The following is a 26,760-nucleotide window of genomic DNA, read 5'->3' on the forward strand; positions in this document are numbered from 1 at the left end:
CTATTTTATCCCAGTAAACTATGATCTCCAGGGGTGTCAACTGGAATAAGATATTGGGTAGGGTAGGTAAGCTGCACCCTTCATAATTCATCACATGACATGGTATATGCACACTATTTGAATGGTAATGCCCATCAACTTAGGGCAGGCAAAGGCAAACTCGGCCCTCGAGATGTTTTGAGGCTACAATTCCCACCATCCCTAGCTAACAGGACCAGTGGTCAGGGATGATGAGAAACTCTGATGTGAAACCATGGTTTGAACTATATTTGCCAACTATGGCCTGTATGACTCAATGATAAGCAGTGTGTGTTACCTGGTAGCCTTTCTTATTTGAAAGTGACACACAAATGGAGCGAATATCTCTCTATTCATGCCCTGTGGGAAGCTTTTCCTCTGTTTGGAATGAGACAATTGTGCACTTGCAGTCTTGGATTGGCTTGTTCTGGGATCAATCCGATATTGCGATGAGTAGAACACAGCTTGTTTGAGACATGCCCCGTTTCCTGAGCGTGCTGCTGCTCTTTCACTGTTTCCCTTTCTCTGCAGGGAAGAGGTCAGAATAGGTGATGAGAACTTGACCTCTATCAAATATTTTATATTGATGGGATTCACCAATGACCGAAGGACACAGATTCTACTCTTTGTGGTCATCTTCATCATCTACTCCCTCACCATTATGGGGAACCTGGTGATCATTATGCTTGTGTGGGCTGAATCTTCCCTCCACACACCCATGTACTTCTTCCTGACAAACCTTTCGGGCCTGGAGATCTGTTATGTCACCACCACGCTGCCCCAGATGCTGGCTCACCTCCTGTCTGGCAATGGTGCCATCTCCTTCACATGCTGTATGACACAGATGTACATCACATTGGCCCTGGGTGGGACTGAATGTCTTCTTCTCAGTGCCATGGCCTATGACCGCTGCTTAGCTATCTGCCATCCTCTATTATATGTCAGTATCATGGGCTGGGGGCGTCAAGTCCTGCTTGCCTCGCTCTGTTGGGCAGGTGGTTTCCTCCTTGCTTCGATAAACGTGGGGAGCACCCTTGGCCTCCCCTTCTGCCATGCCAACCACATCAACCACTTCTTTTGTGAGCTCCCGGTGGTGCTGAAGCTTTCATGTGCTGACACACACCTCACAGAGGCTTTCATATTCTTGGCATCAGTAGTATTGCTATTAATTCCTCTGACGATTATCCTTATATCCTATGGGCTTGTTCTCTCCTCAGTATTGCAAATGAAATCCACTACTGGACTGCGCAAGGCCCTCTCCACATGTGGCTCCCACCTGATCGTGGTCACCTTGTTCTATAGCACCGTCATCTCTATGTACATGATTCCACGGTCTGGTTCAACTTCTGATCGTGACAAGAAAATTGCTGTCTTTTACATTGTGGTCACCCCTTTGCTTAATCCTATCATTTACACTCTGCGAAACAAGGATATTCATGGTGCAACAGCCAAGGCACTGAGAAGACTGGCCATTTTGAAAAAGAGTTGAGAGTTGCCTACTCGTGTGAATAATGTGCAAATGTTGCTCAGACTTCATGATTTTTTGCATTGTCTGCTGGGTCATGAAGTTACTTCTTTGTCCATGATGAGGAGCTGCTTCTGGTTCACGAACAGGCAAGAGAGTTCTAAAACAAGTTTATATAACTTTTTTATTATATTTCTACCCTGACTTTCCTCCAAAGAATACAAGGTTTTATATTGCATACAAGAATATTTAATGTTTTTGATATTATACAACAATAACACAACATAATATATTAGGAAAGATCACAATAAAATAAGGTGGGCGGAGGGGAGGAAAAAAGAGGGAAAAGAAAAATACTGTTATCATTCGTTTTCTAATGAAGTTCAATAAATTGAGTGTAGCATGCAATCTCAAAGCCTCCCAGCAATGCATATGGATTTATATTTTCCTGCACCTTACTACCCCAATATACAATAATAATAATATTTTTTTTCAACAAACTGATCATAATCCTGTCTGCCTTCTCTCACTTGAATCATATTGGTCAGTTGGTCACATACTTTATTTAGCCAGTTGTCTCCTGTATGAAACACTGGAGATTTTTCTAGTTACAGGTGAATGTTGTGTGAGTTGCACTCATTAAGTAAAGAGGCATCTACCTGTCACCCATTAAAAGTGAATCTTTGGCACAGACTAGCAAAAGAGTTAACAAGCTGACTTCAGTCTTGTGGTTCAGTGGAGTGAAGTAGGGGAATCAGCAAAGGAGGGAGATTTCAGGATGTGGCTGGGGGGACAGTAGGTAAGATGTTCATAAGACTAGGTAGTACAGCAGAAGACTAGAGTACAGCACAGGTGACTCTCAAGCATGGGCGATGGATGAGATCCTCCAGGGAGCTATTGGTTTTCTTGAGGAAAACCCAGCTTTTGTGTGCTCAGACCCAGAGACCTCCCCCCTAAATAAATTCACGATGGTGGTGCAGCTGGGCAAGAACGATTTGCCAGAAGCTCCCACTTGAGCCTGTGGACCCGCATGCAGGAGGACTTGGAAGAGTTGAAGGCAGCTCTTGCTGGACTCAAAACTTTTTGGTCGCAGTTGCTGAAGCGACGTGTGTGGTGTGGTATCCGATGCCCAGCTGCCACCGAGAGAGCCAGGAGGCGCTTCCAGAGCATTGTGGTCAAGAAGGTTCTGGCTTTGGGCGGGACGGTGATCCGTCACCCGGGCATTACCTTCTGTGATGCATCCCTTTACAGACTTGATGGGGTTCATCTGTCTGTAATTGGGAATGATTTGTGGCTGACCTCCATGTCAGCGGGGATTGGTTGCAGGTGCGAGTGGTTGGTGGCGAGCGTGGTGCTCATGTGGCGGATAGGCTCTGGTTCAGGTGATAGGGATGGGAGAACACTCTCGCCATCCCTATGCGAAGGTTATTCTGTTAAAGAAATCCAGGGACTCGATAGTTTGGTTAACCCCTGAGAGGGGATTGTGCCTGTGCCTGAGTCCAGGGGGATATCTGGGTGGTGGAGATAGCCTGTTCCCGAATTTCTGCTTATCCAGCTGTTCATCCTAGGTTGATCTATGCTGGTGCCCTGCGTCAGCGCTACCTGCAACAGTGCAGGGAGCTAGTTGAACCAGAGTCTATGCAACCACTCATGTGCTATAATCAATAAAGTTGTGGCAAAAATTCTGCCAAAAACCAAACCAAAATTTGAGTCTTGTCTGAATTTATTTAAGGGGAAGGTTTAAAGGTCTGAACACACAACAGGTCCAAGTTATGCTTTTCTTTGGTGTATTTTTATGTGTGCCCAAAGGACTTTACAACTAAAAGGTGTGGAAACTCAGCACCATATCTATATTCTTTCCCCCATAATTGACTGAGTTCTCTCCATCTCCTGCCTCAGGAGAAGCTGGATTTTTGCAGGGCTGGATGACTGATAGGCCAGGGCCTTGAGCTGGCTAGTAAGCCACCTCATGTTCCCCAGAAGACAATGTGAATGTGCAAATGAGGGGTGGGGAGAATCTATATCTCTAAAGTGCCCAATGAACATTTAGTCAGATAACCATAACAAGCAGTTGTGTGCATACAGAGAAGACTACTGGAAGTATATCAAAGAAGAGATGCAAGCAGCTGCCGTTCCAGAATCTGTGTTTCTGTAAAAGAGAGAAGGCAGGGAGAGGCAGATCTTACTCCAAAGCAAGAGCCCTTTCCCTGGCTCTCATTCGTCTGCATGCAGCCCCAGCTGAGTAAGATTGTCTTCCATAAACACGGTTTTAACAATGAGTCCGTAAGTGACTGTGGGGACCAATTCTGGATCCATATTCCTTCCACAGTGGGGACATTGGTTTCCGGGTAGGAGTTGATCATGGTGTGGATTTGCCAAGCGTGCCTTCCTCTTGGCACGTTTTCCCCTTGTGTCCTGAGTTTGAGTGTCTTCAAAGCCCATTAAGCACCATCCATCCTCCAACTGCCTACAGACACTCACATAGGACATTCATTGGTTCTGTTTTAAAGGAGAGGTAGAACTGGGTATCATCAGCATACAGGTGAACACCCAGCCACCCCACCCCCACCGATGATCTATCCAAATGGCTTCATATAGATGTTGAAAAGCATGGGGGAGAGGACAGAGCCCTGAGGCGCTCCACAAGTGAACACCCAAGGGTCCAAATACTCATCCCCCAACATCACTTTCTGGATGTGGTCTAGGAGGAAGGAGCAGAACTACTGCATAGCAGTACCTGCAGCTCCCAACTCCTCTAGACAGTCCAGAAGGATGTCATGGTTGATGGTATCAAAAGCCACTGAGAGACCCAGCAGAACAAGGAAATAGCTTTCTCCTCTGTTCCTAGCCTACTGAAGATCATCAACCATGGGGGGAGAGATCACCAGAGGGTTTGGTATAAGTGGGATTTCACCAAAATAGATGGGAGGAGGCATGGGGGTGAAAACAAGGGTGTGAAATGGGGCTACATAATGTAAGAGAGAAATGGCTCCAGAAATGGAGTTGGGATGGTGAAAAGTGAGCTTAGTAGGAAGCTCTAGGGCACCGGTTCTCAACCTGTGGGTCCCCAGATGTTGTTGGGCTACAACTCCCATCATCCCTGAGCTCTGGCCTTGTTAGCTAGGGGTGATAGGAGTTGTAGTTCAACAAGTAATGTTAGTTGCAGGGCTAAATGTGTGGCTCTGCTCCTGAGTGACTCCCAAATTGCCGTACACATGAATAGTGCACAAACATGGCTCATGAACAGGTATGGAAGGGGAAAGTGATTTTGAGAGGAGATCCAGGGGAAAGCTGGGAAGATGGCTCCTAAAAGTGAGGGGTGTGGCTACCACCCCACGTGGGTAAGTAATTTGTGGCGACTCTCTGTAGAATGTATTTTTGGAATGGTGGACCCCTCCCTCCCAGACTCATATATTACTATTTTATTTATATTAGGCATTATTATGCTTTTGAATGGCTAAATTAGGTTAGCATATTCCCATTGTTTTGTTTGCATTGTACTGTTTCATATAATACTGTATGAATTCATTTTGTTTTCATACTTATTGATATTATGATTTTCCCTATACATTTCTAATATGAATGGTTATACTTACTGATCTGCTTTAGGCACAATTTTGCAGGAAAGTGGCGTACAGATCAACGGATGAATGAATTGTGTGTTACATTCTTCATCACAACTTTCTGTGTTGAAAAGTTTGGAGAATGTTTCCCTCCCTCTGCATTTTGCTATGTTAATTGCTTGGGACCCAGAAGGCCCAAAAAACAACAAGCTGTTAATGATCCACAGGAAACCACCAAGGGGATTGCAAAATTTGCAGAGTATCTGCAGAGTAAAATAAACATCTTTATTTTCTCACTGGGACCCCAGACCTTTGATAAATTGCAAGGAGGAAAAAGCAAGGATGGTGTTCGCCTTCTGATACCATAAACATAGGCAGATGGAAAAGGTGGTTTTGCTTAACCACGGAGATCTTCAAAAATTAGTTGGCGGAGCCCTATACAGGTAGCTTAAGTGTAAGAGCACATGTTTTGCATGTCCAATGCACCTGGCATTAAAGGATCTCCGGTAATAAAAAGACATCTACCTGAGGTCATGGACAGCTGTTGCTAGCCAAAGATGGAAAGATTTCTAGGCTAGATTTCCTGTTCATCCAATTCAGCAGAAAGTCATTTCTTTCAATCTCAATCTTATAGACTATGGAACTCATTGGAAATGTGGACTGTCCCATGCTTTTTGGGTTTGTGGGGTGTTAGTGCAGGGGTGTTAGGGGAGGTGGGGGGACATGTCGTCTTCCTTCTGGGGTAGTTTGTCTACCTTTGGTCCCCACCCTGCACTCAGTTCCCATCTGTGGCTTCTAGAAGCTGTCACTGTCATGTGACAGTGGCTACAACCCAGGAATGGATTCAACTGGCTGGCTATAACAGATGAGGATTGCCGATGGGTCTCATACCCTCAGTGCATTAGCGGCTTCCCCTGCACTTGAAGACAGGCTCTGGTGGATTGAACATACAAGACCAATTATGGGTCCAACGGTCAAGAAAACACTTACTGCATGTGCAGCAGAGGCAAAGAAGGGGCAGATGGGGCTTGTTAGCCTGGGAAGGCAGCTCATCTAGGGGAATGAAAACTCTGATCTAACCTGCCACTGCCTTTCTCATTCATGAGAAAGACTTCAGGAGTAAACCCTGAGGAAAAATCCATATTCAATGCCTTGCAGGACACCTTTGAGAGAAGTAAAGGCTAAGGAGTAAAGCCTGCAGAAATTTGGAGTAGAGTCCATAAGACGGCTGGATGACCAGGTGCCTTGTATGCCTCCTTCCGGCAACTCCTGCGGCCTAGCTGGTGCTAAATTTATTTCTCTGCTTCCTTTGGACCACATCAACAAGGCCAAGAAAATGGGGGGTCTTCTAGTCTGCGCAACCCAGGACCTCCATACACACTGCCTAGGCTTGTGCCCCAGGAGGTCTCTTTGGTGCTGCTAACACAGTAAAACCATGCGGGAAGCAGGAGTTGCGAGTTACCAGCCACAGCAGGTGCTGTGATTCTCCAGCAGTTTGACTTCACCCACGGAGGCACAAGAAGAACAAGAACAACACGAAGCTTTTTGCTCTTTAAACTGCAGTGTGAACACCCCTTTCATCAGAAACCTAGATGTGATCACAAGCAGACTTTGGAATTCCGAACCCAGAGAGCTCCACTTTTCCTTTTCCTTGATGCTTTTCTCGCATGGTGTAGACACTTCCCTTTGTTGGATAGTTGTCAGTTGTTAGTAAGGTGAGACTAATGAATTTTTACTGCTCTTCTTACATTTTTTACTTCGCTTCCTTGTATCTTCTGTTATGTAATAACGTTTTCATGATTTATTACATTGTGATTGTATCTTTACTGTATTCTTTACCTATAGACATGCTGTTTTTGTTTCTTCATTAAACCACCTTGATCTTTTCGGAAAGGCAGGATATAAATGTTCCCCACTCCCAGTTTTCGTGGTTGGGATGGACTTGTGTTCTTTAGGTCAGGTGTGAGGAAACCTTTGACCCTCCAGATGTTGCTGAACCACGACTCTCATCACCCCTGACCTTTGGCCATGTTTTCTGGGGCTCATATAATTCAACAACATCTGGAGGGCCAAAGCTTCCCCACACTTGACCTAAGACAGAGAGGGAAGTAATATTGTCCAGGATGAGCCACACATCCTGTAGCTCTGGGGAAGCCAATGTAATGCCCTCCATTTGTTGGACTAGAACACCCAGCATTCTGACCACTGGCCATGCTCACTAAGGCTGATGGTAGCTGGAGCCCAGCAACATACGGAGGGCACCATGTTGGCTACCCCAACTGTAGGTGGTATATATCAAAGAAGTTTTAGCTGAGAGCTGTAAGTGACATCAAGAGGTGTCATGTCACTTCATCTATTACAGTGGTAACTCGGGTTAAGAACTTAATTTGTTCCGGAGGTCCATTCTTTACCTGAAACTGTTCTTAACCTGAGGTACCACTTTAGCTAATGGGACCTCTCACTGCTGCTCTGCGATTTCTGTTCTCATTCTGAAGCAAAGTTAACGGAGTCTGTAACCTGAAGTGTCTGTAACCTGAAGTGTCTGTAACCCAAGGTACCACTGTAGGTCTCTCCTGTAGCAGACTGATTATTTCAGTTTTTCTTTTTAATCTGTTTTTCGTGTTGTTAGGTTGGTACTGCAGTCTAAGAAATGTCTGGTGTAAATCCTTAAGTTGTGAATCTCTGTCTGATGGGTCAGATAGTATTGCAAGACTTACCTGTAAACAATGGATTTTGTGGTGTGTTCTGGGTGGAAGCTGGAATCATAAAAATATTACAGACTTTCAATAAGAAAGTTTCCAATATAAAGTGGTCATTACAGTGGTACCTTGGTTCTCAAATGCCTTGGTTCTCAAACGCCAAAAAGTCAGAATTAAGTGTTCTGGTTTTCGAACGTTTTTCAGAAGCTGAACGTCTGATGTGGCTGTCAGCTATTGTTTCTGGGGCACCTGCACCAATCAGAAGCTGCGCTTTGGTTTTCGAACATTTCGGAAGTCAAACAGACTTCCGGAACGGATTAAGTTGGCACTTTTGTTTTTGCTATTTATTTTGCGGTTTTCTTTTTGATACTTTTCCAATTAATTTGTTTTTGTGGCTGTGTGGAACCCAGTTCAGCTACTGGTTGATTGATTGTGCGACTGTGGAAATGGATTTAAAAAACTACCCATACAAACAATGACTATCATCACTGCAGGTAAGATTTTTTTTAAAAAAATATATTTTTATCATCTATGTATGATATTGTCTTATTTATTTTGTAGTAGAGTACATTGATTATTGCTTTCATTTTATGGATCGTTAGATAGTAAATTTCATGTTAATTTGCTGTTTTAGGGGTTGTTTTTAAGTCTGGAACTGATTAATCCATTTTGCATTACTTTCTTTGGGGAGCGCTCCTTGGTTTTGGAATGCTTTGGTTTTGGAATGGACTTCTGGAACAGATCAAGTCTGAGAACCAAGGTACCAAGGTATAAGTCCATTACATAGTCTCACAATAGTATCTGTTTTCAGAAATTGCACCTGTTCTGTAAACTGGTACAGGCTCAGGTTGATAGTGGGGATGAATACTGTTGGTTCCTGGTGAAACCAAGTTTGTGTATCTCATGGGAGAAAAAACTACACCATCTCTGTTTGTTTGTTTTTTAAAGAAAATGACTGCATTCATCCTAACTTCTCTTTGCTTATTCTATCCATCCATCCATCCATCCATCCATCCATCCATCAATGTAGGGGGAGAAGCCAGAATGGAGGCTGAGAACCTCACTTCTATTACTGAATTCATCTTGGTGGGACTCACCAGCCACCACAAGACCCAGATTTTGCTCTTTGTGGTCGTCCTCAACATCTATTTGCTTACCATTGTGGGAAACCTGGTGATCATCATGCTTGTTCGGACTGACTCTCACCTCCACACACCCATGTACTTCTTCCTGACTCACCTTGCAGGGGTGGAGATATGTTATGTCACCAGCACTTTGCCTCAGATGCTGTTCACCCTCCTGACCAGAAATGGTGCCATTTCTTTAACATGTTGTGCACTCCAGATGCACCTGGTATTGACCCTGGGTGGCACTGAATGTGTTTTGCTTGGTGCCATGGCCTATGACCGTTACTTGGCCATTTGCCACCCCTTGCTTTATGCCATCCTAATGGGCAGGTGGCGCCAACTGCAACTGGCTACGGTTTCCTGGCTAGTAGGCATCCTTCTTGCAACAATCAATGTGGGCTGCACTTTCAGCCACCTTTTCTGTGGCCCCAATCGTGTCAACCACTTCATCTGTGAGCTACCAGTGGTGCTGAAACTTGCATGTGCCAACACTCACATCACCGAGTTTGTGGTTTTCATGACGGCTGCTATCATCCTCCTGGGCCCTCTTTCTGTTATTTTGACCTCATATGGGCTCATTTTGTCCACTGTACTGAAAATGCAGTCAGGCTCTGGCAGGCAAAAGGCCTTCTCAACATGCACCTCTCATTTGATGGTGGTCACCGTGTTTTACGGCACTGTCATCACTATGTACATGAGACCTGGGTTGGGCACAGCCTCTGATTTTGACAAGAAAATTGCAGTGTTTTATATTTTGGTCAGCCCCCTGCTCAATCCTATCATTTACACCCTTAGGAACAAGGATGTCCATAGGGCAGCAGCTAAGGTTCTGCAAAGATGGGGTTTGAAACACAATTGAGTGTCACCACCTTGCTTAAGTGGACATGTTGACTAGGAGCTGCCAGTTGCCTTTTGGGGCACATGGGACTATTTGCAAAATGGGCAAGCTGTCGGGTAAACCAATAAGACCACCTTATTGCCATTGCATTTGATTCTCAGAAAAATTGGAATTGAAATTTGTACCACTGCCTCCATTTGCCAGATCCTAAAAAATAAACCAATTCCTTATCAGCTTTCCCCCCATATATAATTTTTTGCAATGTGCACCCTGCGGAAGCCGCGCCTGACATTATTTCCAAAACATGCACTTGAGTATCAAATTTGCTTTTGAATCGCGAATCCCCAGAGGCGGAGGATGCTGTTCATTGGGCAGTGCGGAAACCTGCCTAAAGAAATAAATAAAGAAAAGAAAAGCAAAAGCACGCCGCCCCGAGTATTCACAGGGCGCGCTCCCGAAACACAAGTGCGCACTCGGTCTCCCTCTCTCCAACACGCGCGAAGCCGGCTCTGCCCTTCTCCGCGTTCCACCTCGCGCAGGCGCGCTGTGCTCCCGTCGGGACTTATTTCACCCCGGCGAGCCCGAAAAGAAGTTGAGAACAACAGCAGCGGCCTTCCATATCCAGCCCCGCCCTCGCCATGTCAAATAAGTCTCGGCTAGGTAGCTGGAGGGGGGGGAGGCCTGCGCCTGCGCAGAAGGGACCCGAGGCGCCCTGCGTGCGCGCCACAGCCCAAGTTTCCCTCACAGATATATATAGACCAGACTACACGGGCCACATGATGAGGTCTGGCGGGCTGGATTCGGCCCGCGGGCCTTGTGTTTGACACATGTGGTCTGATTCTTGCGTTTGGCATTAAAACAACGTATCAAACCTCTGTTCAGCCTTGAAGCCCAGATAGTGGCTTCAGGTATGATGGCTTATATCTCAAGTTGGGGACCTTTTCTGGGATGATAGCATACTCCAACCTCTGCTCTTTGGGAAGTGTTGGGCAAAGAAGGGAAGAATATTAGCACAGTGGCAGTAGCTCATGTTTTCCACACACAAGTTCAACCCCGGGTATTTCCAGTCACAGCTGGAACCCTTGAGAGCTACTGCCAGTATGGCTTAGAGCAGCCTTCCCCAACCTACCACGCTTCTGATGTTTTGGAGTACAACTTCTATCAACCTATCCAATGGTAAAGGAACTGGAGAGACCAGGTTTGGTAAAGCTTTCTGCAAAACTTCTCCCTGATGGATGTGGCAGTTCTTTAAGTGCTGCCTGTCAATCAGAGCCTACCTGGGTTAAAGGTAAAGGTAAAGGGACCCCTGACCATTAGGTCCAGTCGTGTCCGACTCTGGGGTTGCGGCACTCATCTTGCTTTATTGGCCGAGGGAGCCAGTGTACAGCTTCCGGGTCATGTGGCCAGCATGACTAAGCCGCTTCTGGCAAACCAGAGCAGTGCACGGAAACACCGTTTACCTTCCCGCCGGAGCGGTACATATTTTCCTACTTGCACTTTGATGTGCTTTTGAACTGCTAGGTTGGCAGGAGCAGGGACCAAGCAATGGGAGCTCACCCTGTCATGGAGATTCGAACCACAGACCTTCTGATCGGCAAGTCCTAGGCTCTGTGGTGTAACCCACAGCGCCACCCGTGAGAACCCTTAAAAGATGGACTGCTGCCAACACTGCCACTTGTCCCTTAACCTTCATCTGACATGCAATGCTGCTTTTGTTTCTTGCGAGGAGGCCAGAAGCCTGTTTGTAAGGCACTACAATAGGATACGTAGACATGAAGTAAATTGTTTTCTTTATGTTCTTAAAGCATCATCCTCCCAATTCCCTTTTGGAACTTAATAAACTTCTTCACATTGACAGGTGTGGTTCTCTGTGTTTTTTGCCAGGCTTAAAGGGTCACTACCCTTTCACACAACTAGTATTTGGTTTCATACTTCATATCCACATCAGTGGGGAAATCAAGCCAGGCATAAAATGTTATAGTTGCTGACTGGAAGTTAAGGGTTGTGCACTGATCAGAATGGAAAGTATGGCTGTTATAAAAGTTTGGCAGGCACAAATGGTATTGAAAGTGGGACATATGTGATCACTCCAATAACCTCATGAACTCAAATCATCATGGATGTGACATAAAATGATGTCTGGTGGGGCCCTAACTTTTACCTTAATCTACCTCACTGGGTAGTTGGTAGTTCAAAAGAGATGAAAAGTATGAAAATGAGGCTGAAGATTCTGCCTGATTAGAAGAGAATCCTTATGGATGCAAATAATGTATTTATTCCTCTTCATGCTCCTCCCTTATTTGATAATAAATTATTAAATATTTCTGTATATGAAAAACATAGGAAATGCACTGTGAATACTTTTCAGTATGCATGCAACATAATTTGCTTAAAAACAATGATCCCTACTCAAATGCTTTCCTGCTTTGGAATGTACACAACCTCACGTGTGGGCTAAAAAAAATGTAAATTACTGCCTTTCTTTATTTCCACCATCTTTGTTACCTGTTTCAAAGAGCCTTCTTCCATTTTTGTATTTTAACTGCTTGCAGCCCAAGAGAGAAGGGACTATTACAAATCCAGAAGAAATCTCCAAAGGAATCTGAGGAGTCTCTGTGGAGTAGACTCACAGTCTTCATTATCGTACCGAATCCTCAGTCTCTTGATGTGTTCAAGGGGAAACAGCAATAGGAGCCACCACCTAACACTTAGAACAGGCAGCTGAACAAGCCAGATGATTTTCATTCTCCCATTTAAAGCATTAAAAAAAATGGCTGGGGGAGCACCTGTCCAAATGGATTGCAAAGCAGGAGTTTAGTGGAAAGGCATCTCCTTTAAGTGGCAATAGGTCATTTGCCTGGAGATTGGCTGCCAGTCGAGATAGCCAATACTAGACTTGAGCAGACACCTCACAGGTAGGGCAGTAGAAGATGCTTCAATCAAATTTGCAACACCACAGTTATTTGATGGACCAGTGATCTAACCTGATGCAAAGTAGCTTTTCTCCCAACTCTAGAGTTCAGGGACTCTAAAAATCTAGGCATCACAATTTCCTTCCAACCTCTTCCCAGCGGAGACTCTAACAGACAACAAGTTAAGGGTCAGTAGCATCCCTGATGTATGTGCTACATATGTTCCTTTGGTGTGACTCCCAGTGTACTTAAAGATCAGAGTATCTTCAGACAGTTCTTGCCACTTTAAAGCTAGTAAAATCTAGGTTTTCCCTGCCTCCTATTGGAGGGATTAGCCATGAGAAGTGTGGCCACCACGATTGTGCCACAGGCATCCATTTCAAAGCAGCACAGAGAAGACCTCCACCAATAGCCCCTTGACACTGGACAATCCATCTTTGTGAACCTTCTATATGTTGCGTTAGAAGCTTGAACCTAACTCAGCCAACTGTTGTACGACTTGACATAAACTCACCACATCAGGAACACCTGGGAACAGCATGAAGGTAAGATTATATTCTGCAGTTGGAGGGGAGAAAAGGAACTCATTTCACTGTTTAAGATGAAATTTACCTGCTTGGTAGTGCTATCTGCTTCAGAATTCTATGATTCTAGTCTGTCTTGTATGATCTAGTTGTGATTCCTGCATTTCAGGGGTTTGGACTCTCGTGGTCCCTTCTAACTCTGCAATTCTATGATTCTTTGGTATGTCACTAATGTTAATATTTTCGACCTTGAAAGCTTGTTACTTTCAATTAGTGCTGAATGAAAGGGGGGTGTATGATTTGTTTGGACATGCAACTTTTCATCTTCCCTTTTGTTTTCACCTTCAGGAGGGTTCTAAAAAGATATCCTTCTATTCAGTTTCTCAATTTTCACTTCTTGTGAAAGAGACAACGTACTTCAGTGCAAATCTCAAGAAAATTAACTTTGGAATCTTCTCATATTCCTGTTTTGTTCTCACTTCTCTTTTTCCATGTGAGAAACTGGTGATTGGTGCCCATTAATACTCTTAGGGCAAAAGGTAAGGAGGGCAATGGTATATGGAGCCAGGGCCAATGACAGGCAGATCCAACTAATTCCAGTTTTCTTCCACCCTTCTCTCTTCTGCATTCAAGGAAGAAGATGACAGGTGGTGCAATCCGCTAGGCTGGTTGTAAGCAGGCAGGCAGACAGGCAGGTGCAGACTGGCTGAGGACAAAGGAAAGTAAGCTGAACCATTGGTATAATTGTTGAGTTGGAGGTACAGCTTTGCCAAACCTTTTGGCACAGTTTTTTTTACCAGCATTTCATGATAGGCCAGTTGCATAGAAACACAACATTCAGAAGTTGCTGAACTGGGATAGCTCAGAGACTCTTAATCTCAGGGTTGTGGGTTTGAGCCCCACATTGATTCCTGCAATGCAGGGGTTTGGACTAGACGACTGTTGTGGTAGGGTTGCCATATTTCTAGAAGTAAAATTCAGGACACAATTCACCTTTTCTTTGGAAAATGAAATTCAAAGTTGTTGAGCTTTTCTTAGGCAAGCAACCTCAAAATCCTGGACATTTCATCGATTCCCACCCCCCATCCCACATCTTGTGGTCCCTGCCAATTCTGTGATCTACCATTCGATGTTCTTGGGGCAGTAGGCTTATATGAAACAAATGAAATCTTTCTACCCTTTAAATTGGGGTTGGGGAACCTGTGGCCCTCCAGATAGACACAGGCATGGGAGTAAAGGCTCTTTGGAATCTGAGAACTGTAAAGGGGACAATGTAGCCATGCAATTAAATAAAACCCACAGAGATGTACAGTATATGTGCTAATGCTTGTCTCGGTACTTTAGTACTCGAAGCCTCACCACTAGGGAAAGTGTGCTCAGGCAGCACATAATGAGAGTGGTGACAACACCCATCACCCTTTTTCTTCCAAGCCACTGAATCTGTGTGTGTGTGTAAACTTTACAGGCTTGATGGGGTTCATCTGTCTGTAACTGGGAATGATTTGTGGCTGACCTCCATGTCAGCAGGTTTAAGGGATTGGTTGCAGGTGTGAGTGATTGGTGGCGAGCGTGGTGCTCAGGTGGCGGATAGGCTCTGGTTCACGCTCTCACCATCCCTATGTGAAGGTTATTCTGTTAAAGGAATCCAGGGACTCGGTAGTTTGGTTAACCCCTGAGAGGGGGTTGTGCCTGTGCCTGAGTCCAGGGGGACATCTGGGTGGTGGAGATAGCCTGTTCCCGGTTTTCCGCTTATCCAGGTGTTCACCCTAGGTTGATCTATGCTGGTGCCCTGGGTCAGCGCTACCTGCAACAGTGCAGGGATCTAGTCAAACCAGAGCCTATGCAACCACTCACGTGCTGCAATCAATAAAGTTGTGGCAAAAATTCTGCCAAAAACCAAACCAAAATTTGAGTCTTGTCTGAATTTATTTAAGGGGAAGGTTTAAAGGTCTGAACACACAACAGGTCCAAGTTATGCTTTTCTTTGGTGTATTTTTATGTGTGCCCAAAGGACTTTACAACTAAAAGGTGTGGAAACTCAACACCATATCTATATTCTTTCCCCCATAATTGATTGAGCTCTCTCCATCTCCTGCCTCAGGAGAAGCTGGATTTTTGCGCGTGCGTGCGTGTGCGCGCGCGCGCGCGCGCACACACACACACACATCATATACATATATATGAATGAGTAGGCTATGAAGAGCAATCTTAGGTAGATCGTCTCTAAGAAAAGCACCACAGAGTTCAGTCAGCTTTAGAACAGAAGAAACCAGGGACAGATGAAAACAGGAATTGGATTACCCAAATCTGGAGGGCCCCCCAAAATAGAAACTCACAGTGGAAAAAATGAAAGGAAATACACCACCCCCAAAAGGACACATGTTTGCACTGGTGTTATATGCTGACTAAGTCTTGCCCATGTGAGCACTGGCTGCTGAATTCTGCACCATCTGAGGTTTCCAACACATCTTCAGAGGCAGCAGTAATCTAACCTAGAGGTTACCAGAGCATAGATGATAGAAGTTAGGCTATCGCCTATCCCAGATAGGGACACAGCTGGGCCACCAGCTGAAGCTGATAAATGCACTCTGTGCCATGGAACATAACAGGCAGCTTAGAGGGGTTAAATCTAAAACAATTCCTAGTTATTTGGTATCCATTTTTCAGGGTTTTTTTTCCTGCAAAAACAGGCAGCAGTCCTTCCTCCAGATCTCCACTGTCCATTACAGACTGGTATTGTATCTAAACATTTTTGGTCTGTAACTTAAAATCTATACATTATCTTTGTTGACCTTCCATATTGCTGTTTCTTCATCTTCAATATTTCCCCCCATACTTCATGTGCATTTAGAAGCAGGGCTGGAACTAAGTGTACAGTCAAGTTTTCTTGTAGGTGTCTTGTTTGTCATTATGTATTTTTGTTTACCTGAAATGTTTCAACTGAAATAATAAAAGGAGCAATACTAGCCATGCCTACTCAGATGCAAGCTCTATAGAATAAAGTGGGAATTATTCTAAGGTAAGTGGGGTTGGGATTGCAGTCTAAATCTTTCTCTTCACATAATCAGCATCATGGTCCAAATTGTATCACATGGTATCTTGGTGCACAGAGCTTAAATTATTTAAATCATCATGCAAAAGAATAATACCTAAGGATATTTGAGAGTCAAATGGGGGGTGGTCCTCACAACTAAGAGCATTCACCTGCTATGTTGTTGTTGTTTCAGTTTCAAATTACCAGCCTTTATCCCAAGGATCCCAAGGCAGTGTACAACATTAAAAACACATTACAGATCATCAATGATAAAACATATTGTTTAAAAACATATTAGAACCTTCCTTCTGCTTTGTGAGAGAGATGATAGTTTATGGTTGTCCCATTGTGCCTGGTCTCTTACATTTGTCCTTTCTCTACAGGGAGGAGGCAAGAATGGAATTTGAGAACCTCACCTCCGTCACAGAGTTCATCTTGGTGGGGCTCTCCAACCACCGCAAGACACAGATTCTCCTCTTTGTGGTCATCCTCATATTCTACTCATTTACCTTTTTGGGGAACCTGGTTATCATCATGCTGGTGCTGGCCGACCCCCGCCTCCATACACCTATGTACTTCTTCCTGACTCAACTCTCTGGCCTGGAGATATGTTATGTCACCTGCACTGTGCCCCAGATGTTGGCTCATCTCTTGTCTGGGAATGGAGCTATCTCCTTTGCCCGTTGTGTGACCCAGATGTACCTTGGGCTGTCCCTGGGGAGCACAGAAGCTCTTCTGCTTGGTGCCATGGCTTATGACCGCTATGTGGCCATCTGCCAGCCCTTGGTCTACGCTGTTGCCATGGATAAGTGGCACCAGTTGCAGCTTTCCTCAGGCTCCTGGGCAGGTGGCTTCCTGCTCTCCCTGATGAATGTGGCTTGCACTCTTCGCTTCCCCTTCTGTGGCCCCAACCTCATTAATCACTTCTTTTGTGAGATGCCAGTAGTGTTGAAACTTGCATGTGCTGACACCCGTGTTACGGAGGCTGTCGTTTTTGGAGCAGCTGTTATTATCCTTCTAGTGCCCCTTTCTGTTATCCTGACCTCTTACGGACTCATTCTGTCTTCTGTGTTACAAATGAAGTCAGCTGCAGGTCGGAGCAAAGCTTTCTCTACATGTGCTTCCCACCTGGCAGTGGTCACCTTGTTCTACGGCACTGTTATTTCTATGTATATGAGACCCAGGTCAGGGACAACTCCAGACAGTGACAAGAAAATTGCTTTTTTCTACATTGTGGTCACCCCACTTCTCAACCCTATCATTTATACCTTGAGGAACAAGGATGTCCATGGGGCAGTGGCCAAATTGCTACAAAGAGTGTCTTGGAAGAAGAAAGGATGAATGTTGCCATCCAGCTTATTTGGCTTGGATGTTATCCAAGGGCTGAGAGGGATTGATTTTTACGTCTGGCATTCACATGTCATATCAATTCTCTGTTCAGCCTTGAAATCCAATTAGTGGTCTGTTGGGCAAAGAAGGGAAAGATAGTTCATGTTTTGCATACACAAGGTTGCAGGTTCAGTCTCTGGTATTTCCAGTTACAGCTGGGTTATTGTCTGGAACCATGGATTGCTACTGCCAGTATCGTGTAGAGAGCCTTCCCCAGTGGTGTTTTGGAATCCAACTCCCATCAGCCTCAGCCAGAATGGCTGATGATTAGGAATAATGGCAGTCTATGTCCAAAACATCTGGAGAATACCAGGTTTGGGAAACCTTGTGCAGATGACAGATAGATAGGTAAATGATCAGACTTGGTGGAATAAGAAACAAGTTTTATAATATTGCATAAAAAGTTTTTTATAGCAAATTATTTGTAATAACAAGAGACTTAGAGGGAGGGGTGCACAATGTCCTTGGTCCCAACACCTTTATCTCAAAGCTGGGCTATGAAGGATCTCCATCTGAAACAATGGAGAGCCATTACCAGTTAGTGTAGACAGTACAGAGTCTGATGAACCAATGTTCTGGCTTGCTATAGGGCAGCCTCTTATTTAATGGCCATCAAGAAGAGGCCATCAGGTCAAGGAGGCCTTAAAGTAGGGAAGACACTGGCATAAAAGAAGAAAAGTTTTGCATAGTTTCTAGTTCTATACATGGCATGAAACTGGGCAGAATTTCTAAATCAGGCTGTTGGCAAAAGAAGGAGGTTCAAAAAGCAGACAGAAGCTTCCAGTTCCATAGAGTAGTCAGTCTATAGAGTAGCCAGTGTGGTGTAGTGGTTAAGAGCGGTAGACTCGTAATCTGGGGAACCGGGTTCGCGTCTCTGCTCCTCCACATGCAGCTGCTGGGTGACCTTGGGCTAGTCACACTTCTTTGGAGTCTCTCAGCCCCACTCACCTCACAGAGTGCTTGTTGTGGGGGAGGAAGGAAAAGGAGAATGTTAGCCACTTTGAGACTCCTTGGGGTAGTGATAAAGCGGGATATCAAATCCAAACTCTTCTTCTTCTTCAACATTTTCCCCATCTTGTATTGCCAACTGAAAAAGGTGGCATGTTTTTCTTCAGCTTTGCAGAATAAAGTTGTAAGTTGGTATCCTTCCTGGTGGATAGCCAACTATCTTGGCAAACTCCACACCATAGTACTTTTACGGGGAAAGGCAAAACAGGGTCTTCATGAAGATGTCATGCTAAACCATGTCTTGCTTTTTTTTTAAAAAAAAAACCATCTGTAATGCACGTCCATGTGTTCAGCAGCACCTATCCAGCCTTAGAAGCACCCGACTTCTCACCCAGGGCTGAGAGTGACAAAAGGAACCTCTAAGTGTGGTGCCTGTTAGTACAAGTGTGCCCACCAGTAGCTCCAGTGGCAAACAGAGGAAGTATGAGTAAATATTCCCTGGAAAATCTGCATTGCTGGAGAAATTGATTTCAGCTTATGTAGTGTGAGAACAAGGATAAGGTGCTTGGAGGAAGTTTGGCCCTCTTGATCCTTTCATAAAATAAACCAGCCTGAATAACCAGGCTGTGCTTCCTACTCATCATAGCAAGTGGTGCTAGGCACCTTGAAAGTGGTAATCATGCACCCAAGGCTTTGGGTCCAAGGTGTCCTTAAAATATATGGTGACACTTGCTCCCCACCCAAAACTCAGCAGTTCAGCCAATACCAGCAAGCTTGAAGTCAGTGCCTATCAGCAGATCAGGACTAATTTGAAGCTGGTAATATGGACAATATGGATGGATATAAAATACAGATTATGTAATAATGTGTACAGTGGTACCTCGGGTTAAGTACTTAATTCGTTCTGGAGGTCCGTTCTTATACTGAAACTGTTCTTAACCTGAAGCACCACTTTAGCTAATGGGGCCTCCTGCTGCTGCCATGCCACCGGAGCACAATTTCTGTTCTTATCATGAAGCAAAGTTCTTAACCTGAGGTACTATTTCTGGGTTAGCGGAGTCTGTAACCTGAAGCGTATGTAACCCGAGATACCACTGTAGTTGAAAATGATCACATTTGGACCCATGGAAGGGATGGGAGGTGTCGTGAGATTCAGAGAAATCTCTTTATATGGATATGTATTGGGTATTGTTATAAACTCATTTTTGTAAAATCTAATAAAAATCAATTTTTTAAAAAGGATTGGCAGCTATAAATGATAATATGAAACAATGATTTGAATTGGATTGAAAAAAATGGGGTGCATTACCAAGATTTAAACATTGCATGTAGATTCAATAAAGCATAGCTAACACAATCTATCTTTATCTTTACTGTGTACATGATGAAAAGAAGAAGTGGTTCTCCCTCAAAACCTTTCACATCAACAGAATAGGGCTTCAAAGTTCAGGAGGCATTTCAAGCCCAGCAATAACTAATATCACAATTAGGGGTTATTAGTTTCTAATGCCTGAATTATTTCTTCTCACCAGTTGCTCCCTGTTGTTCAACTCAGGTTTAACCAAAATGATATAGCATTTAGGGGCAAAAATGCAGCCCAGTAACCCAGCGCCAGAGGCCAAGATGGAGAAGATCTCCACAGCCACCATGTATTTCCCTTTTGTGCTAAGGTAAGTTGGGACAAAGGTCACCCAAACACTGCAGAAGACCAACATGCTGAAGGTGATAAACTTGGCTTCATTAAAACTGTCAGGTAACTTCCTGGCTAAGAAAGCTATTGTGAAACTGACAGTGGCCAAGAAACCCATGTAGCCTAGGACTGAGTAAAACAAGATGGCAGATCCTTCATTACATTCCAAAACAATCTCTTCAGCCATTGTGTGCATATCTACATCTAGGAATGGAGGAGAGGTTGCTAGCCACACAGTGCAAAGAGTGGCTTGAATGAGGGAGCAGGAAAGAACAGCAGAAGCAGCCAGTCTTTTCCCTATCCATTTCCTCATAGTGGACCCTGGCTTGGTGGCCATGAAAGCTAGAACCACAATAATGGTTTTGGCCAAAAGACATGAAATTGCAACGGAGAAGACTATGCCAAAAGTGGTTTGTCGAAGCAGACATATCACTTTCTCAGGTCGGCCAATGAATAGCAGAGCACAGAGGAAGGAGAACAGGAGGGAGATGAGGAGAGTGTAGGTGAGGCTCCGATTGTTGGCTTTGACTATGGGAGTGTTTTTGTGCTGAATGAAGATTGCCAGCACCAAAGCTGTGATGGAAGAAAGGGAAAGAGTAAAAGCAGCTAAAGCGATCCCCAAAGGTTCTTCAAAGGATAAGAAGCTGATATTCTTTGGAACGCATAAATCTTGGCCTTTGTTTGGATATTGACCATCTGAACACATCAAACAGTACTCCATGTCTAAGGAAAGAAATATTTTTTTCATTGCAGTGAAGTTTGCATTCAGTGCACTACAGAAACAGCTCTTTAAAACTGAATGAGAACTGCTAGCTCAAAATCAGTTCACATAATTTTCAAGCAATGTTACTTTTTCTTTTTTTTAATATCTACACAAAGCAATGATTTAAGAAGAATCCAGAATTTAGGGGTATGAAGACAGGAAAGGTAACCTGAAGCTCGGTAGATGTCTGGAGTTTGGTTAATTTTTTTAAAAAAAATATCAAGTTTTTCACCAAACTTTTATTAGACATTACAAAAAGAATTAGCATAACCTCCATTCTGATGTTTGGATTTTTTGCAATTATTTTCATTTGATTTCATTTTGTCCTGGTGAAATTGGGTGCTGTGCATGAGAGCACACTTGCCATATTCACTTGCCATATTATACTCTATCCACTCACGTGAACTATTCATTTTAAATATGAAGGAAATGGGGGTCTGTAAAAACGAATGTAAAACTATGTCCTAGAGGGAAAAATAATATGGGCATGACTTCTCTTACCTGTCTGATTTGAAATCTTCCCTTCTGGACATAGAAGGCAATCATAGCAGCAAAATGGCTTCCCTTCCTTCTTTCTCTTGCTATAACCTGATTGACAGACATCATTACACCATGAAATGGGTTGTACCTGTATAGAAGTGAAATTGGTTAATGTCTCAGCATTTAGGCCATATATTTCTTTGGTACTGGCATGGCAAACTGGTAATACTTTAGAGAGGCCTCCTGACAAAGCTTTCATTAAATCATGTCCACATATCAAGATGGTGTTGTCTAGGGTTTCCATATGCCCTCTTTTTCCAGGGCACGTCCTCTTTTTCATGATAAGAGTCGTCATAGTGATCCATAGTTACAAGTAGAAGTCGGCAAATGCGTCCTCTTTTTTGCTCTTCGAAACATGACAGCCCTAGAATGCCTGTACGGTGGTACCTCGGGTTACAGACGCTTCAGGTTACAGACTCCGCTAACCCAAAAATAGTACCTCAGGTTAAGAACTTTGCTTCAGGATGAGAACATAAATTGCGTGGAGGTGGCGCAGCGGCAGCGGGAGGCCCCATTAGCTTAAGTGGTACCTCATGTTGAGAACAGTTTCAGGTTAAGAACGGACCTCCAGAACGAATTATGTAAGTTCTTAACCCGAGGTACCACTGTAATCACAGTTTTTAGTACAAATGGCAATCATTTTAGTCACATCCAATTGATGTGTGATTGATGATGCACAGACCCTTTTGGAACCAGAAGGCGGCAGGACTGGGGCAGAACTGGGGATGTAATGGGGCAGGGCACACTTATATGCACTCCACTGATGCACATGGGGGCCTAATGAAATGGTCTCAGCCTGTATATGAAAATAGTTCTCAAGGAAATATTTCCACTCCCTCTGTGATTTGGCCAGTGTCTTTCCATCAGAACACTTTAAACCTCACTTGACAAATTTCTGACAGCTTGACAAAATCCCTCATGTTTGCTTCATTATATGTTGCTTATTCTTTACCATGTTGTTAGTTTCCCCATTCCTGCAAATGCTTGGAAGTAAAGTGTGCAATATTCAATAGGGCATCCTCCTACTCACCTCTGCATAAAATTACAGAACATGTGTGTCACCCTGGGCCTACAGACTTCACATGACCCTTGGAGGTCTTCAGTGTGATGTATACATGGACACACACCAAGGCTGTCTCCTACTTCATTCCTCCCAGCATGTTGTCAAACTTTGCTCCCTCCCTGCAAAGGGGGTGGGCTGAGGAAACACAGTGAGATTCATCGCAAACATCTTGCAACTCACAGAAACAGTGTTCCTCACGGTTGGGCTTGTGATGGGAAAGATGGCACATGGGAAGAAAGAAGTTCCAAAAATAGCAGAGCCCACTAGTCAGAAACTCAAAACATGCCTTTTAGTGTGTCTTCCCCTGTTCTGTAGAACAGCCTTTCTGTCAAGACATGACTAGCATCCACTACCTGCATTTTCTGGAAACAATTGAAGATATTTATGTTCCAACAAGCTTTCCATGCTTTCCAAGCTGGATGAATAGTTCTGTCAGGGGTGTCCACTTTGTACTGTTTTTAAATGTAGCTATTATTTCTGTTATTTCTGTGTGCTGTTTTAAACTCTTTAAAAAACATCACCTTGAGTGCGTGTGGAGGAGGATTATATACAGTGGTACCTCAGGTTACATACACTTCAGGTTACATACGTTTCAGGTTACAGACTCTGCTAACCCAGAAATAGTGCTTCAGGTTAAGAACTTTGCCTCACGATGAGAACAGAAATTGTGCTCTGGCAGTGCAGCGGCAGCAGGAGGCCCCATTAGTTAAAGTGGTGCTTCAGGTTAAGAACAGTTTCAGGTTAAGTACGGATCTCTAGAACGAATTAAGTACTTAATCTGAGGTACCACTGTAATTGTAATAGAATATGCTCACCTCCATGTTTGTGTCCTCTTCAAAAGTGTGCATGAATATGCGCAAACAAATGACTGTGTGTGAACGAGCATGGACCCCCTCCCATGTTTAGAACCGCCCACCAGCATGTGGTCCCAAACCATGAATCATCTGTACCTGGTTAAAAGCACTGGGCCATCTGATGCTATTCACAGAAACGTTCAATTCTTTCTCTTTGGAAGCAATGGGGTCTATCTCTGCAACCTTGACTCTCAGGAAGGACAGGTTTGGAAATGTGACCCAGCTGATAATATCAAATCCAGTGGCCAAGTATCCATTTTGGTCAAAGGAAACTTCATCCCTGGCACTGTTGTTAAACGGAGACTCCTTTCAGATAGTGCTGAAGCTGAATCAAAAGAATAAAGAGAATACCATTTCCTCCCCACAACAGTCCCTTTAAAAGTCATGGTGTTGCTACTCCTGCAGCCAACACAGACCCTGCTTAGCCAAGAACCATTTTGCCCAGAGTTGTGGGGGGTTCTGTCTTTCAAAAATATATATTTTAACTTCCCTCTGCCATTTTGTTGTACAATTTTAAATTTATCCTAATTTGTGTTGTCATCATCACAGCCAATGGGTGATCTCTCTCTTGCCTTTGCACCATGGCTTTCTGATGGGGGAGCATTCCACTAGGCATCACTGCCACGGGCAAGTAGGCAGGAAACAGGGAAGTGCCTTAGGATAGAATCATAGAATCATAGAGTTGGAAGAGACCACAAGGGCCATCGAGTCCAACCCCCTGCCAAGCAGGAAACACCATCAGAGCACTCCTGACATATGGTCGTCAAGCCTCTGCTTAAAGACCTCCAAAGAAGGAGACTCCACCACACTCCTTGGCAGCAAATTCCACTGTCGAACAGCTCTTACTGTCAGGAAGTTCTTCCTAATGTTTAGGTGGAATCTTCTTTCTTGTAGTTTGGAGCCATTGCTCCGTGTCCGCTTCTCTAGAGCAGCAGAAAACAACCTTTCTCCCTCCTCTATGTGACATCCTTTTTATATATTTGAACATGGCTATCGTATCACCCCTTAACCTCCTCTTCTCCAGGCTAAACATGCCCAGCTCCCTTAGCCGTTCCTCATAAGGCATCATTTCCAGGCCTTTGACCATTTTGGTTGCCCTCCTCTGGACACGTTCCAGTTTGTCAGTGTCCTTCTTGAACTGTGGTGCCCAGAGAGCCTTATTGGAGGGCTGCCCCTGCCAACACCACGCATAATTTTACACACACCTACCATGTCCCCACTTTGCTTGCCTCACCCGACCAGCACCAGATCTTGTAATCAGTGCTATTTTTCTAGAAAAAGAAGTGCCAGAACTCACCATGAACACCTCCATCACTCTCTTAGAATGGCAATGACGCCCACCTGAGAGGTGCCAGAACTGAGTTCCTGTGAGTTCCCCCTGAAGAAACACCCTGCTTGTAGCCTTTACTCATAGGGATGTTGCTCCAGTCCCTTGACCATTTTGGCAGTCCTTTTCTAAGCCTTCTCCAGTTGAGCAATATGCTTTTTGAGGTGGGATGACTGTAACTGTGCACGACATTGCGAATGTTTATTTTCCATCTAGATGCCTAAAATAGAATTCACCTTTTCTTCACAACTACAACCTGTTGGTTTCTCCCCATTTATCTATGAATTCATAATGTAAGAAGGGAATTTAAAAGAAATGAAGGTCATTTACAAAAAAACTTATACACTCCCCCCTTATATTCTCTCTCCCTCTCTCTCCCTCTCTCTCCCTCCCTCTCCCTCCCTCTCTCTCTATCTCTCTCTCTCTCAACACAAACGTACACACAGTGTCTGCATGGCTAAAGGACTGTTGTTCCTCACACAGATATTGTGAGCCAGTGGTAGCTTTGAAAGGGCTCTGAGCAGCATGCCCTAGGGTATCTACAGCATGATCCTGGTTGGTGTCCCACAAGGTTAGCAGATTTGCTGTGCATGTTAAATGGGAAGTAGAACAGCACTGTTAAGACACCGGTGAAGTAGTCAACACCATCTTAATTTTCCAAGAAAATGTTGGGGTCCATAAGCACTCAGTGGAACTTGAATTTATTACTGCAGCTGCTTTAACCAATGCTTTTTATATCATGTTCTACAATGTACAAAATGAAGCAAAGCAAGATAATGAACACTCCTATATTTTTGCTACAGACATTACCTGCCATGGTTGTTGATTCGGAAGCTTCCATCTCCTTCTTTCCACTGTCACTCTGTTTTTTAATTTGGAGGACCGCATGGATTGCAAAGCATGTGCCACAGCATAGACTGCATTGTACATGCTGTAACTGTGGCCAGTCATGCTCATGTCAAAAACAGATCCAGGAAGTGCTTCCAGTTTCTCATCCCCGGTGCAGACCTCCCCACTAGCATGATCTCCATCAGAGGTGGGGAACTCACAGTTGAATGCCTTCTGCCAAAAGATCTTGAGAAAACCATCTCCTTGTTGCAAATTGGGATTTTTCAACTGAAGAAATGTCTGGAATCCTGACACCTCCTTTGAGTGAATTGCCAAGGACATAGCACCGTGGATTACGTCTATGTTGAAACCTCTTTGAAAGGAAAGTGAAACGAACTCCATACGACCTATCATAATCCAGATTTTACCTGCTGTCTTCATTGGTGTGTCCACAATGCCTGAAGTAACAGGAAACATTCTCAGAAATATCATGGTTTGAATTTCGCCATGTACAAGCACAACAGTAGCAGTGCTCCTCAAAATAACCATGTATGTTTCCATCGTATTCTCCAGAATTTCTCCAAAGTCAGTTGCAAAATGTGCCAGTTTGTGATAAAATTCAATAAATGCAAAGCAGATGCCGCTCTGGGAAAACTTGGGAAGAATGGCCTGGACAACCCTTTCTCCGCTGTCAGCATGTAAAGTAACTATCCCAATCCAGGTCCATTTGAAAAACAGCAGCAACTGGAGAATCCCAAAATACTGGTGGTACCAATCAGGGAACAATTGCAGGAAGAACGCTCCTTGTTTTTGATTATTCATCACTGAAGCAGAGCCATATCCAAACTACATGGGAAATAACCAGAGAAAATAGCAACAATCTATTTCCAAAACTCTCTTCATTTTCATTCATTCATTCATTTTTTTGTTTTTTGTTTAATGCTTTTTATTCGATTTTTCATTTGTTAATCATTTACATATTCCAATCCTTTTTTTTATTTTTACATATACTGTATACATAGTTAAACCAAACAACATCCATAATTCTTCACCAGTGACTTCCCACCACCTCATTGCAGCTTCTTCTCTCTTATTTTTCTATTAACAATAATGTTGTTTATATTTATTATCTTTTTATTACATAATATAAAACTGATCTATGTGAATTTTGACTTTGT

General features: G+C 43.9%; 3 protein-coding genes across 3 annotated transcripts; all 3 read left to right on the plus strand.

Annotated features, from left to right (window-relative positions):
* The first annotated feature begins 520 nt into the window (after positions 1–520).
* LOC307202046 (olfactory receptor 2J3-like) lies at positions 521–1,594 on the plus strand. The gene has a single exon (XM_079951669.1). It carries the CDS (start codon positions 605–607, stop codon positions 1,505–1,507), a length of 903 nt encoding a protein of 300 aa, XP_079807795.1. The 5' UTR covers positions 521–604; the 3' UTR covers positions 1,508–1,594.
* A 7,195-nt stretch (positions 1,595–8,789) lies between these two features.
* LOC307202024 (olfactory receptor 2D3-like) lies at positions 8,790–9,820 on the plus strand (the record flags this gene model as incomplete). Its single annotated transcript, XM_079951644.1, has 1 exon — positions 8,790–9,820. One exon carries the CDS (start codon positions 8,790–8,792, stop codon positions 9,729–9,731), a length of 942 nt encoding a protein of 313 aa, XP_079807770.1. The 3' UTR covers positions 9,732–9,820.
* Positions 9,821–16,084: 6,264 nt separating this feature from the next.
* Positions 16,085–17,793, plus strand: LOC307202008 (olfactory receptor 2D3-like). The gene is made up of 2 exons (XM_079951617.1): positions 16,085–16,165; positions 16,564–17,793. The coding sequence occupies exon 2, from the start codon at positions 16,577–16,579 to the stop codon at positions 17,519–17,521; it is 945 nt and encodes a 314-aa protein (XP_079807743.1). The 5' UTR covers positions 16,085–16,165; positions 16,564–16,576; the 3' UTR covers positions 17,522–17,793.
* The last annotated feature ends 8,967 nt before the right edge of the window (positions 17,794–26,760 follow it).

The sequence above is a fragment of the Podarcis cretensis genome (genome assembly GCF_951804945.1).
Source record: "Podarcis cretensis genome assembly, chromosome: 13".
Lineage (NCBI taxonomy): Eukaryota > Metazoa > Chordata > Lepidosauria > Squamata > Lacertidae > Podarcis > Podarcis cretensis.